The 15,317-nt window shown below is 36.9% G+C and overlaps 1 protein-coding gene across 7 annotated transcripts in view; it reads right to left on the bottom strand.

Moving 5' to 3' along the window:
* The window catches only part of TENT2 (terminal nucleotidyltransferase 2), a 58,588-nt gene extending 43,671 nt beyond the window's left edge, over positions 1 to 14,917 (bottom strand). For 2 of the 7 annotated variants that reach the window (XM_067731099.1, XM_067731104.1), the window contains exons 1-5: positions 14,515 to 14,915; positions 14,220 to 14,288; positions 8,577 to 8,750; positions 8,276 to 8,365; positions 5,243 to 5,480 (exon numbers count right to left, since the gene is read on the bottom strand). In XM_067731099.1, the coding sequence (XP_067587200.1) occupies positions 5,243 to 5,480; positions 8,276 to 8,365; positions 8,577 to 8,713 (465 nt within the window). In that variant the 5' untranslated portion in view covers positions 8,714 to 8,750; positions 14,220 to 14,288; positions 14,515 to 14,915. Of the gene's footprint in view, positions 1 to 5,242; positions 5,481 to 8,275; positions 8,366 to 8,576; positions 8,751 to 14,219; positions 14,482 to 14,514 lie in introns of those variants that run through there. The other 5 variants (XM_067731105.1, XM_067731106.1, XM_067731102.1 and 2 more) reach the window with 5 other exon arrangements.
* Between the last annotated feature and the right edge of the window lie 400 nt (positions 14,918 to 15,317).

The raw sequence follows: 15,317 nt of genomic DNA, 5'->3' as shown, positions 1-15,317 counted from the left end.
TTTTCAGACCCTCAAATACACTGTTCCCTCTCTCTAAAGCATTCTCTCCACCCCCACTACTCTTTCACTAGTTAACTCCTACTCACCCGTCAGATCTCAGCTCAAACATTACCTCCTCTAGACCATCACTGAAATTTCAAATAAATTCTCTTACCACTCTGCAATTTTCCTTTATAGCACTTATATATAAATAAAACTGTGATTTGCATGATTATTTTTTAATGGCTCTCCCTCTCACTATACTGTATGTACATGTTAAAGAGACCATGTACGTTTACCAAAATGTTTTGGCACAACGTTGTAGCATATAGCTGTCACCCACAAATATTTGCTGGATACTAAAAAAATACAGAATCTAATCTACTTCAGGAGTTTCAATTGTCACTTCTATTTCAGGTGACTTCAGGATTCATATCTCTGGCCCCAGCCTTGCTTCTGAAATATATATGGCCAGTTCAGCTACAACATGTTTTTCTACAATACTAATTAGCTTACAGATGATTGGTAAATAAGGGAACAGTATCAATTTAATGTATTAATTGGGTTGACTTGTACGTGGAGCTGAAATTGTGGAATTATAACCTTACAAGAAAAAAAAAAAAGCCCTCAGCTTGGCTGCTCACAGGCAGGAGTCCTTATAGATCTAAGACAACTAAAAATAAGCATCCATATCCCGGGTTCCCACTTGACAGGCAAACCCCCAGACTCACAGCTCTCTGCTGGTGTATTTCCTTCTGAGTCTATCTTAACAGCAGACTCACTGACTCAGAGCGCCACTTTTAACTGCCTTGTCTCAGTGCCCTCCACAAGCCAGCACATCTCAACTCTGTAATGTATATTTTTAATATCCCATGCAGCAGCATCCACATGCTAAGCCACCTACCTGGTCTGTCCAAGTCATTTCCTAAGATATCAATTATTATTCTTGATAGCGTTCTGGTTACAAAACTGTTTAGGTTTTGAGTAGTGTCCTCCAGCCCTATTTTCCCATAGCCCTATATTCTTAGTGTGCAATCTGCAGAACATGAGGTCTTTCAAGAGCACAAACGTTACAGCAGATTTCCCCATAGTTCAAAAAAACTCTTGACTACTTCCTCAGTCAGCTTATACACCCAAAATCTGAGTTCCTTATCTCTGTTAACAGTCCAGAATCAAATCATTAAAGTTATTGATATCTCTCTCTCTCCCTCTCTCCCCTATATTCAATCATTCCACACATCTATCAATTTTCCTTATGCATGGTCTCTCACATCTTTTCCACAATCATCCACTGTAACTGAAAGCTTCAGCACCTCTCATCTGAAAGAATTTGATAATTAATAGCCTTCAAGGTAATCATCCAACTTCCAGGCCCTCCTATTCCAAACCAAACTCCACTATACTCTAAGAACTATCTTCCCAAAAATGCAAATCTAATTGGGATAGTCCTCTACTCAAAAACCTTCAATGGCATTCTACTGTGCAATCAAAGCCTCAAACTACTGCTCCACTTTTATTTCTCACTGAACCTCTCACTCATTTTACAATCCAGCAGAGATAAACAGAGGTAAACCATACAAACTACTGAGCTCACTGCTGGCAAAGAAAGACACTCAGTAAACATTAACTATTACTGCCACAGATTACCAGCTATTATAGTCAGTTCTAAGAATGTCATCTCCCTACTCTTGATTTTAAGCATCTTAAGTTCCTCCTGTTTATATTATTAGAGATGAGGGTCAACTCTTGGTTCTGTCACTTACTAGCTGTGACCTTGAGCAAGTTATTTAGCTTTCTGAGTCTCAGTAAAATTAGGATAATATCCATGTCATGGGGTTGTTGAAAAGACTAAATAATATAGCATATGTAGAATGCCTAGAAGAGAAGAGACATCAATAAATGTTAGTTTTCTTAAAAAGTGTTCACTTAAAGGGCTTCCCTGGTGGCGCAGTGGTTGAGAGTCCGCCTGCCGATGCAGGGGACACGGGTTTGTGCCCCAGTTCGGGAAGATCCCACATGCCGCGGAGCGGTTAAGCCCGTGAGCCATGGCCGCTGAGCCTGCGTGTCCAGCGCCTGTGCTCCGCAACGGGAGAGGCCACAACAGTGAGAGGCCCGCATACCGCAAAAAAAAAAAAAAAGTGTTCACTTAAAGAATGGACACAGAACTAACTACTTGCAGTCTTTCTCCCACAACTAGGCAAGTACAGAGTAGCACTCAAAGAAATTGGTTTAACAACAGAATATTATCTTTATCCCTTGAAATAAGTGCTTATGCCAAAAACATAAGATTCAGGACAATCTTTTTCTATGCTACCAAGCAAAGAAAAAGTTACTGATATGGAACCATACTTTACTAGATGATTTATACTGACTAATGTGAATCATGTTATTACATTTACTGAGACTCAGTATATCCCTGATCCATATGCAGAACTAGTAGTTATTTAGTTAGTTTTAAGAATTAACTATTACAAACATACAAATAAATAAATGCAAAAATAGAGAACTTCAATACTCATGCATAATATATTCCATAAAAAATGGGCCTACCTGCATGTATATATCAAAAACCCACACGTAGTAAAAGGTGGTTATATCGTCATTCAAAGAATTGGTCTCATGTGATTTATACCACAGGCTTTCACAATATAGTATTACATGAGTTTCTTTAAAATGAGAAAGCAAAGAAAGGACAAACAGTTGAGGGGGGGTGGGGGGGTACCAAAACATCCCAAGTTAATCACTCTGCTTTTTCCTTCCTCCCACTGGTATTGACTAAATGCTTTTCCTACTTCACAGTAAGAAAAGAATGACAGCCTTTTTCTTAAACAGTGCTGGGACAATTGGACCAAGAGCAAAAAATTAAGTTAGATCCCCTACTTCACATCATATATAAAGATTAACTCAAAATGGATCGAAGACCTAAATCTAAGAACACTATAAAACTCTTAGAATAACATGGAGGCATTAATTTTTGTGACCCTGGATTAAGCAATGGTTTCTTAGATATGCCACCAGAAGCTCAAGCAACCAAAGAAAAACAAATTGGACTTCGTCAAAATGAAAAAAGCTTTTGCGCTTCAAAGGAGACCATAAAGAAAGTAAAAAGAGACACCACAGAATGGAAGAATATATTTGCAAATCATCTATCTGATAAAAGTCTAGTATTCAGAACATATAAACAACTCTTACAACTCAACAAGAATAACAAAAACAATTTAAAAATGGACAAAGGATCTGAATAGACAATTCTCCAAAGAAGATACACATTCCAACACACAAATGAAAAGATGATCAACATCATTAGTCATTAGGGAAATGCAAACCAAAATCAAAATGAGATACCATTTCGCACCCACTAGGTTATAACCCACCTGGTTATAATCAAGAAGACAAACAATAAAAAGTGTTGGCAAAGATGTGAAGAAACTGGAACACTCACACACTGCTGGTAGAAATGTAAAATGGTGCAGCCATTTTAGAAAATATGTTGGCAATTCCTCAAAAAGTTATACACTGAGCTACTGCATAACTCTGCAATTTCACCCCTAGGTATAGACCCAAGAGAAATGAAAACATGTCCACACAAAAACTTGTACACAGATATAGCAGAATAGTCAAAAAGTGGAAACAGCCCAAAAATCCATCAACTGAGGCATGCACAAATAAAATATGGTTTATCTATACAATGGAATATTACTCAGCTATAAAAAGGAATAAAGAACTGAGAAATGCTATGACATGGATGAATCTTGAAAACATGTTAAGTGAAAGAATCAAGACCACATATTGTATGACTCCATTTATATGAAATGTTCAAAACAGACAAATCCATACTGATAAAAAATCGATTAGTGGTTGCCAAAGGCTGGGGGAGAGGGGCAGAGATGAGAAAGGAACTGCTACTGGGTACAAGGTGTCTTTTGGGGGTGATAAAAGGTACTGGAATTAGACAGTGGTAATGGTTGCACAACCTTGTGAATATAATAAAAACCACTGAATCATGCACTTTAAAAGAGTGAATTTTACGTGGACTTACTTCCCTGGTGGCACAGTGGTTAAGAATCCTCCTGCCAATGCAGGGGACATGGGTTCAAGCCCTGGTCTGGGAAGATCCCACATGCCACGGAGCAACTAAGCCCATGTGCCACAACTACTGAAGCCTGCGCGCCTAGAGCCCGTGCTCCACAACAAGAGAAGCCACTGCAATGAGAAGTCCGCACACCACAATGAAGAGTAGCCCCCGCTTGCCCAACTAGAGAAAGCCCGTGTGCAGCAACGAAGACCCAACACAGCCAAAAAAAAAAAAAAAAAGAATTTTATGATACAATTACATCTCAATTAAAGAAAAAAAGGAATGATAGGAGAATAAAAAGCAGCACAACTAAGGAATGCAGCAAGTGTTCCTTTTTGACCCAACATTTTCTGTACACTTACTATGTTCCAGACCTACGCTGGTTGCTAGGAACCCAAAATAAAGTCACTACACTCTTTTCAGGCTCCTTCTCCTTAGCCTACAAATATCTCCAGAGTAGTGCAGCTTTGAAAATGCAAAAACAACAAATATAAGCCACAGACAATTCAAGAGAATGCAGATATTTACATTATAAACTCTTCTAAATTACCCAGAATTTTTTTTTTAGGTTTCACTAAATATGGGGAGAGAGAAGAGATATGCTTCTAATACTGGTATTAAATAACTCATTGTTCCCCAATGCTGATAATGTCATTTCCCAAGAATTATTATTTTAAGAGCTTCATTTCATTTATTCAAAATTTTTTTTTACAAATAATGTTTTTGATAAATCTTTCCTGATCATATCCCTTTGGAAGTATTACTTTCTCACTGACTCCTGGGTTCTCTATTTTTGACATTAAAAACCTCATGATAAAAACAAATATCCCAAAAGATGCTTTTTAATACTTTACTACAATATCCATATGAAAGCTTGTTTTTCTGTAATAAGAATAGGTAACAACAGAATTCTCTAAACTAAGAAATCAAATGTTTTAGGCTCTAATCCCAGATTTTTATGAATCACAGAAAATCTGATATACTGATATGAAAGCTGCATTTCCATAGAAGAACAGCTCACAAAAATCAGAGAATCAAATTTAGACAGAAAGCTCTGAATAGTACTTTAAATAGTGCAAAAAAGGGCATGTTCTACTTAATCCAAGACATTAGATATTTCTGATACTTTCAATACACTATTTATATTAACTTCCCAAAAGATAAAACTAAAATCTACATTAAAATTACCTTATCTTTGGCCTCAGGCAGTGTGATTTCTCTAGGTTCTAAAAATGGTATTTCTCGAAAAGGCGGAACACCTCTGACTATATCTGGTACATAGTGTGTATGAAACAATGGCGGCATTGAGTATCTTCTTTCACCTGATAAAGGCACTATGTGGTTAACTATAGTTGGCTCTTGGTGAGGTGAATGGAAACGTTGTCGTTTACCATCAAGAGGAAGATTCTTTTCATCGTTTAATCTCCTGAAAACAAACAATATACCTTAGTGATTAAAGATATAATTTTCTGATTACAAATAGAAAACACTAAAAATATATAAATAGATGACAATACCGACTTTTTCAGCGAGGCCACATTAGCTCTAAATGAATCTTAAAATATTCATTTTCGGCATAAGAGATGCCTTAGAGAACGCTTTAGGAAAAATGTGTAATAATGATGCATATTTTTTAAAAAAACAAACCACATATATACATTAGGGTTGGTCTCCTGCATTTGAATTACCACAATACTTCTTATCAGCAGCAAAAACTTGGCAGAAGAATTTCTATTTATAGAATCACTAACAATAAAAGATCCAAACTCTAACATAGGGAGGAAGAGATTAACTGAACGGAGTGCTATATATAAAAAAGGGCTCTTTGAGACCACCTATGTTCTGGTTTATCAGTAGGAAAGACCAAATTAAGAGACAGTTACTTTTTAGAAAAGCTTTATATAAAGACGTTGGACAACTAAAGAAATCTGAAAATGAACTGCATTTCAGATAACAGTATTGTACTAATGTTAAATTTCTTGGGCATGATCAATATATTTTTGGTTATACAAGAGAATATCCTTGTTCTTAGGAGGAATGCACTGATGTGTTGCGGGGTAAAGTGCAACGATGTCAACAACCTTCTTTCATATCACTCAGAAAAAAGTAGGGATAGGGAAGGAAAAAGGCAGAATAAAACAAATCTCGCAGAACCGATCAATCTAGGAAAACCACATACAGGTGTTAATTGTACTATTCAAATTTTTCTGGAGGCTTAAAAAATTCAAAACAAAAAGGGAAAAATAATTTAAAAGTACTTATTTGTGGGAAAAGAAAGGTATTTACTTTCTTAAGTTGTTTACACCATAGGAAATTATCCAATTCCTTTTGAACTCTAAAATTTTATGAGTCATAGCCACCTGAAGGTTTTTATTTTAATACTCTTGGGATTATGTCAGTTACTCTCTCCTTGACAGACCCACAAAATAACTGGTACTCCTACCCACAGGTAAAGATGCTAAAAACATGAGTGTATATTTAATTTTTTTTATTTTTTAATAATTTATTTATTCATTTAATTTTGGCTGTGTTGAGTCTTTGTTGCTGCGTGCAGGCTTTCTCTAATTGCGGTGAGCGGGGTCTTCATTGTGGTGCGCAGGCTTCTCATTGTGGTAGCTTCTCTTGTTGCACAGCACGGGCTCTAGGCGCGTGGGTTTCAGTAGTTGTGGCACGTGAGCTCAGTAGTTGTGGCTCACGGGCTCTAGAGCGCAGGCTCAGTAGTTGTGGTGCACAGGTTTAGTTGCTCCACAGCATGTGGGATCTTCCCCGACCAGGGCTCGAACCCATGTCCCCTACATTGGCAGGCGAATTCTTAACCACTGAGCCACGAGAGAAGCCCCTTTAACATTTTTTAAACATAAAATTTAGAGCTTTATATGCTGAATACCTTCTATTGAGAATGTCAATTTTAGTTTTAAAATTACATATGTATAATTATGAACTAGTGGAATTTATTTTCATTCATGATTCACAAATGGGCTATCAAGGCAATTTCTAAAAAATGAAAATTTGAATAAAGTCAATAATTTAAGCATCATTATATAGTTTTCCACAATGGCAGCTTTGAAGAACAATTCACAGTGCTTCTAAGTATGGGATGTAGAGCCAAACCACCTGGTTTCAAATTCCAGTTATGCTACTCCTACCTGAATAACCAGATCATTACTTCTGTGTGCTTCAGCTTTCTCCTCAAAAGAAGAGGCGTAACAGTACTTACCTCATAAAGTGTTGTGAAACTTAGTCAAACCATTATCTGCAAAGTCCTTAGAGCAATGCCTACTACACATAGTGAGTGATCAATAATTCTTAGCTACTGTTATTTCTAGTTGGACATAAAAGTTACGGAATGTTTATAGACTATAAATAGTAATATCTTGCAAATATTGCCAAATATTATTTTAATAATCACCCCTAAAGTTCTATCATAATTACCCCATGATACATCAATTTCTTTTAATCAAATTGGTTAAAATGAATCGATTCCTGACTTCTCTATAGAAAGCTTTATGTCATGTAGAAATTTTCATTATAATAACGTTTATCGTGGAAACTTACCTGTGTAAGACAAATCAAATAGTAAACTTTACTAGAAAGAAGGTGTTATAGGCTGAATTACGTCCTCTCAAAATTCATATGTTTAAGTCTTAACCCCTAGTACTTCAAAATGTGACTGTATTTGGACACAGGTCCTTTAAAGAAATAACTGAGTTAAAATGGGGTCATTAGAGTGAGCCCTAATCCAATATAACTAGTGTCCTCAGAAGAACAGATTAGGACACCGAAAACACAGACAGAGGGATGACCATCTGAGGACAGAGAAAGAAGGCAGCCATCTCTAAGCTAAAGAGGGAGGCCTCAGAGGAAACCAAACCTGCCAACACCTTGATCTTGGACTTCTAGCCCCCAGAATTTTGAGAAAATTAATTTCTGTTGTTTAAGCCACCAAGTCTATTGTACTTTGTTATGGCGGCCCTAACAAACAGATACAGAAATCCATCTTATTTAGTTAAAAATCTCAATTAAAAGTAGTTATCTGAAGACAGTTATCCCTAAAATTTTTTAAATACTTTGAAGTTTTAAAATTCTGTTACAGGACTGATCACACAGGTCCCAGAAAACAAAATGTAGGGCATAGTGTCCATTCAACTTAATACAAGATACAGTGTTAAACAGTTCCCCAAAATGCAATTTTTTCTTTTAAAATAAGTAAGAAATACTTACTTCCTTCCTCGAAATAATGGGGAAGTTGAGGTCTGTACTGGACTGACATTTCCATATGTCAACTGCTGTAATGATACAGCTCTAGACAAGCTACCAAAGACAAAGAAAGAACAGTAGTAGTATACATTTTTTCCTTAAAAACAAAAAACTAATTTCAGAAAAACTAAACAGTTCACCGATCACAAGAAAACAAGACATGATGACATTTTCTCTAGCTCCAAATGTTTCATATAAAAAGGATTTGTGTCAAGTAGAAAATGAAACTTACAAGTGACATGGGCCAAAATAACACCGTACTTACTCTGTATTCTGAAAGTTGAACTGTGCATCTATAAGCTGCTGGTGTGAATAAAGACTTGGTGACAGGGTGAAGAAGTTATTATGTTGTTGATGGTTTGGAGTGAAAGGCGGGCGACCCAAAATTGAGTTTGGGAACATGCTCTTGTTCACTAAGAGTAAACATGTATTCTTCTACCTACAATAGTTTTAAAGATAATTTATTATAGCTTAAAGACATTGAACTCTTTGATAACTAGCATCTGCTAATTAATAAACAATTAGTTACCAAGTTACGAATTTCATTTGCAAAGTTATTTTTTTAAAGTTCAAACAGATCTCTTAAGTCACACCATAAGTAACAAAAAAACTTACTAATAATAAATTTTAAATCTAGATTAACCACATTATTCAAATGATAGTAAAATCTGTGCATTTCTAATTTTGTGATGAATTTTCCCTAATAAATTTATCCTAATATCAACAAATCTTTTAGAATCAAGTTAACACCACTATACTCTGATAATAAAAAGAAACCACCCAAGTGAGACATTTAATGAAATCCTACAATTTCTTACATTTATTCCCAATCTAATTTATTCAAAGGTATAAGCTGTCATATGACAACCTGATTCCCAGGATTTAGATCGTACAGATCTGATCAAACAAGGGATGGAATTTGTATCACCTAATAACTATTTATAAAATGCTGAGATTCCCCTCAAGGTCTAAACAACTTATAAAAAGAACTTCCAATAAAAGACAGTTTGCTCCACACGAATGGGGAAAACCTAGGTACAAAGCAATCAGAATCGTTCACTACCCCAAGCAGAAGACTAGATATTTATTATTCGCAATGACTGACCCCAAGAGGCTATAGACTTACAAAGAGTAGGGTAAGAAAACAAACTGAAAACAAGTATTAAGTCTACAAAGTAAAAACAGGATCCCCAGCCTGCATTCCCAATTCAGGCAATTAGAAAACTTATCTATGGAATAATGGAACAAGAAACCATATAATACAGTAACCAAAGAACCTGTAACATAGGAACAGTCGCTCACCAAGAAAAAGTTAAGCTCACTCGCAACCTACAATGAAGCCTACTATTGAACTGCCTACTCATGCACATAAGCTTCCAATTTAGATTTCTAGTTAGAAAACAGACATCCATGGATCATCAAAAGTTAAAAAAAAAAAAAAAAGGCCTAGGAATAAACAGAAACAATACCTGCAACAAATGGAAAATGAGGAAAAAAAACCCTCCATAATTAATGAAATAACATTGAATATGTAAATAAGAATGTGTTTTTTAAAAAGCAGAAAGGGCTCTTGGAAAATTAAAAGCAGAAATATCCAGCAGAAAGCTAAAAATAACATTGAGGAATGAACAAAAAGGAAAAATTGGTGAGGGCAGACAGGAGGCAGGACAGTAAGAGAAAAAAATATAATAAAACCAAACTATGTGGTCCAACATCCAATACAACAGAAGTTCCAGGAAGAACAGCGAAAACACAGAAAAGGAAATTACCAAGTAAATAAAACAAGAAAATGTCCAAGACTGAAGAACACCAAGCCTTAGATTGAAAGGACCCAATGAGTATAAAGCACAACTGAATATATATATACATATATATATATATACATACACACACACACACACACACACACACACACACACACAAAGGTATATTACAGTGACATTTCAGAATATCAGGTAAAAGCAGCTTATAAATATTACAGAGAAAGAAAATGTTATAAACAAAGGGATGGTATGGATAAACAACAAGGTCCTACCATATAGCACAGAGAACTATATTCAATATCCTGAGATAAACCATAATGGAAAAGAATATAAAAAAGAATGTATAATTGTATCACTTTGCTATACAGCAGAAATTAACACAACACTGTAAATCAACTACACTTCAATTAAAAAAAAAAAACACCAAGGGATGGTAATCAAAATGGCTTTGGCCCTCTCAGTAGCAACAGTGGAAACAAAACAAGGAAGTGAATGCCTTCAAGGCTCCGAAGGAAATGCTTTCAAGCTATAATTTTATACCCAGCTATACTATCAGTGCAAAAGGAAAATAAAAACATTTTTAGACATGTAAAGTATCAAAAAAAAGAAAAATGAAAAGAAAATCTGGGATCTAGGAAAAGGGAGCTCTGACACAGGGCAGAGACAAATTCCCCAGGATGATGGTAAAGGGAAGCTAAACAGCTTAAGTTAGAACACATAGAGGTCTTCAAGAAGATATCCAAGGAGGAAAAAGATTAACTGGTAGATTACCTTATATATTTGACCACAGAGAGGAGTTCGGCTAACAGAGCAGAAATTATAGGAACAGAAATGCAGCAAGTTAATAATAAATTACTAAACTATGGACAAAACACACTCAAACGGTCATATAAAAAAGGAAATATAATCAGTCACCTACTTGGTTCTTACAATAACAAGAACATTGAACATACTGATTTAAACAGAAATTGTAATATATTTATTATATATTTACTACACTGTATTTACAGATTACATATGCTACATAAAATATACTATATGCTACATATATTTACATGTTTATACACACATAAATCTCACAATTTATGATGAGAGAGGGTACATAAAAATGGTAAATCCTCATTTTCAGTAGATGTCAATCCAAAAACCAAGCTGTATAAAAATTTCTACGTTGTTTTTTTTTTTTAGAACAACAGAGGAAAATAACATATAAGCTGCTAAAAGAAATGGTAATTGCCTCTGGGACTAAGACAAGATGGCTGGAAAAATTAGAATAGGAGACAACAAGAGAGAAAAGAGAAAGATCTGGGAAGAGACAAATAAGTCACTCACAGAAACTTTATTCCTTTTCAATTCTGTAAGATTAAAATTTCCTAGACTGGCCAAAGAGTGAGATTCACCAGTCCAAGGTTCATAACAGATTATGGACAATAGTCTTGGGCCACTATCAGATCCCATCCCAAGTGCCTGACTCTAACTTGGACCAGAGACAAGGTGTTACGTCCAGAAAACAAGAGTTTGTCAGCTTTCTTCAGCAGGCCTTTATCCCTTGTTATAGGAAATTGATTAAAACAAAAAATCAATCCTATCAAATCTGCTAAACTGTACTCTCTGATGTTCACTGATCAGAGGCAGTATCTTGAACCAAGCAGGATTCCAGAGAATTCTTTATTAAAAGTACACTCAATAATTGTAGAATGCCAGATCTAAGGCTGTCAACTAATGCCTTCTTCTCCCTTTGCCTGGGCTTACACTCCTTCTTGGCTTCCTTGACTCTGCTACTCTGACTCAACTCCCCATAAAACAATTACTATTTCAAAGAATTCATGAGAAAATGACATTAAATACAATTCATTATAATGAATTTTGCTTGATATTTAATTTTGTTGTAACAGATACTATAGATCTGATCAAACAAGAGAAGAAATTTGTATTCAGAAAAACTAGAATTAAAACACTCTATATTCAGATTTATTTAAATCAATTCGTAGTTAAAATTCTAGACATTTTGTTTATACCTATAAATAATATGCTTGTGTTTTTCTTCAGGCTGGAGACCCAAAATGACATAATAGCCCAGACCTCACCTAATTTCTATTGCATTACATGGTCAGATTCAAACTTAAGAATAAGTCAAAAGATGTCTTGTAGCCCAGAAGTACTCCTCAAACAACCACGACTTAAAAGCTGAGAATGATTCCATACTCAAAAGTGTACTTTAGGGCAGTTATCTAAATCAGCCTATCCCTAATTACCAGATAAGCATCAAAGGTTTTCCAGCGCCTCCAAAACAAAGTTATCTGTCGGGTTCTCCTCAGGATGAATTTTTGGCCCTCAAGTCTGGCTCTTAACCAGGCCAGCCTTCAAAGTGGGGAGGATCATTCCTAGGGAATGTAATCAATGACATTCAATGCTTTCCAACACAAGTATTCTGCATGACCATCTAGAGATAAGGAAGTAAACCAAAAGCCCATGAATTTCAATTCCTCTTTCTAATATTTCTCCTAATACATTCCAACACTAATTTTGATGAAGATAAAAATGACACCAAAATAATAACCTATTATAATAAAACAATATAAGGGATCATTTTTTAAACAGAATAGAGTTTCTGAGAATAAAATCCAGCAAAACTATTACCATACCAGATTTAAGGGGACCTCTACAAAATTTTAAATCTTTTTCTTTATATTCTGAATGAAAGCCTTCTTCACCAAGTAGACAATGATCCATAAAAAAAAATTACTCCACATTAACATTGGTAGCAGGTGTAAGAAATTTTATGATAAATAAAATCCAGATATTGGTGGTATCCTATTTTTCTTAGTTTGAAAATTATCAATTTCTCAATCTGTGCTTGACTATAAAAAAGAATAATCTAGGTAAATTTTGAACTGCTTTAAAACTGTTGCATTGGTTCTTGCCTTAAGGAGAGAATCTTAAGGATTACTTCTTGACTAAGGTTGCCCATTTGGAAGTTACACAGATTTATTTGTAAATAGTCATATATGAGACAAGGTAGTAAAGGAGTAGTTCACAAAGTAATTCCTAGTGATATAGCATTTGGTCCTATAACTTACAACCCGGAATTTCTGTCCTAAACTTGACCTCTCCTCCAAGGAATTAGAGAACACTCAAGGTTACATAATTCGTTCATCAAGATTCTCTGGAAAGTGGAATCTACCTAGTATAAAAACCAGAAATGTAGTAGCAAATCTAGTTATCTGTCCACTTTGTCCAAATGCCTTTGATCCCCTAAACTCACTTTTTTTCTCCATAATGCAACAAGTCCAACTCCTAAATCCTGCTCACCCTCTGTCAAACCACCCACAGGTTTTGATAACGACAGTCCTTTTTTTAAATTAATTTTTATTGGAGTATAGTTGCTTTTACAATGTTGTGTTAGTTTCTACTGCACAGCAAAGTCAACCAGCTATACATATATCCCCTCTGATCAAGAATTAGATCCCATCCAAGTATTAAAAAATAATCTAGCCACATGATTCCAAATGGACATTTCTTAAATACCTATTTCACACACAGCTTGTTACACTTCCTGATCAGACAGAATTGAGACTATTCACACCAACAGAGTACTGCTACTATTATTTGGCTATTCATCAGTACATATTAAGAGCCTTCTAGCTATTAATTCCATGTTTAAAGCCTTGTGGTAATAAAGCATACAATATGAGGGTATTTACAAAAGTAGTATGTCGCCTGTAATTCAAATACGCAGACTTAGTGTTCGGTTCTGATCTTTCCCCACAAAACCATACACCACACGTTTGTTAGGTTGCCAATGTAGCTTGAGTTTTAGTTTCATTTTCTTTTTTGTTCACCCTATTGGTATACCAATATAAATAAACGACTGCTATTTTAAACAAAGAGTTGAGAGAGGATCAAACAAGGCAGGGAACTTGGATAGTAGAGGATTTACGAGACACATAAGCCCCCCGTGTTCTGACCTAGAAAGAGAGATGGAGAACCTATCTACAAAGGCTGAACGGTGCGAAAACAAAAGGGATAGACAACAATCTGACAGTCCTAACCTGTGCGGTTTCCTGTAAAGCTAAAAACCGAGACAATTTCACAACCATTTAGTGAAAAGTCTTAAATTTTAAATTATTAATCCTGATATTTACCTTAGTTCTTCACCACCCTTTGAAACCCCATGCAGTGTCCCAAGACAGTCTTCCTTGTTTGGTCCTAGACTGAGGACGGGGCGCGAGAAAGACAAACGAATGGGAAACGTTTAAGAGTTCCTAAGATTCTTCATAAAGTACCGCAGCCTGGGGGCCGCCCATACGTCTGGGATATCAGAGAGATTATGCCGGAACCTCCCACGCAAAACACTACAGTTTCCGAAAAAGTTCCCGGCGCCCCGCCCCCCACCCAGGCCTACACCGTTGCTTTCCTCTCCGAAACCCCCTAACTCACAAGTGTCCTCGGGGAAGGCTAAGCAGGAGAATCTACCGGCACCGCCAGCCCAGGAGCTCCAGAGCCGGAGCAGGGACGGCCCGGCGCGCTCGGTCCTAGCCTTCTCCAGAGCCAAAGGTGGTAGTACCCGCGCGGAATGGGTAGGCCCGGCTCCGGCTCCGGATTGCGATCTAATTCCCGGGCTCGGCGGCCGGGGAGGTACGACACAAGAAAAGGCAGGGGCAGCAAGGGTGAGGGAACTCGAGGAAGATGGCAAGAGACGGAAGACCAAAATGTAGGCGGAAAAAAGCGGCGTAGAAAGCCCTGTCGGAAACACCCGGAAGACCGACGTGACCCCGGATGGAAACGGCGAGTAGGGGGACGGAGGTCATACTTCCGGCAGCCGCTTCACTCTCTCCTGCGAGGTCTTCGCTCGAGTGCGCAAGCGCACGGCTCCTGGGGGCCCGGCTGGGAGGGCGTGGGACGTTCAGCAGCTGCGAGAGCGAGCGCGAGCGCGTAGGGGAAGGGCTGAGACTGCCTAGAGAAAGGCGGAGCGGCAGACGGAGGAGGGTGGTTGGCGGAGAGCTGCCCTGGACCCGCTCCTCAAGCTCAAATCTGATAAACATTTTTTTTACTGATCCTTCCTGTCTCTCAGCCGGGTGACTCCTCCCCAGAGAAGATTTTCCTGGCCAAGTTTTCCCTCACTCTTCTACACTGATCAGTATTAAGCTTTGTTTTTTCCCGTTAATGAACTGAGAGCTGCTTGGGGACCCTTATTTATCTATAAAGTCCAGACTCAACTCCCTGCCTTAGTAGCTAACATT

Source organism: Pseudorca crassidens, chromosome 3 (genome assembly GCF_039906515.1).
Source record: "Pseudorca crassidens isolate mPseCra1 chromosome 3, mPseCra1.hap1, whole genome shotgun sequence".
In the NCBI taxonomy this organism is placed as follows: Eukaryota; Metazoa; Chordata; class Mammalia; order Artiodactyla; family Delphinidae; genus Pseudorca; species Pseudorca crassidens.
The sequence above is the reverse complement of the archived record's forward strand: the minus strand, read 5'-3'. Positions and strand labels throughout refer to the sequence as shown.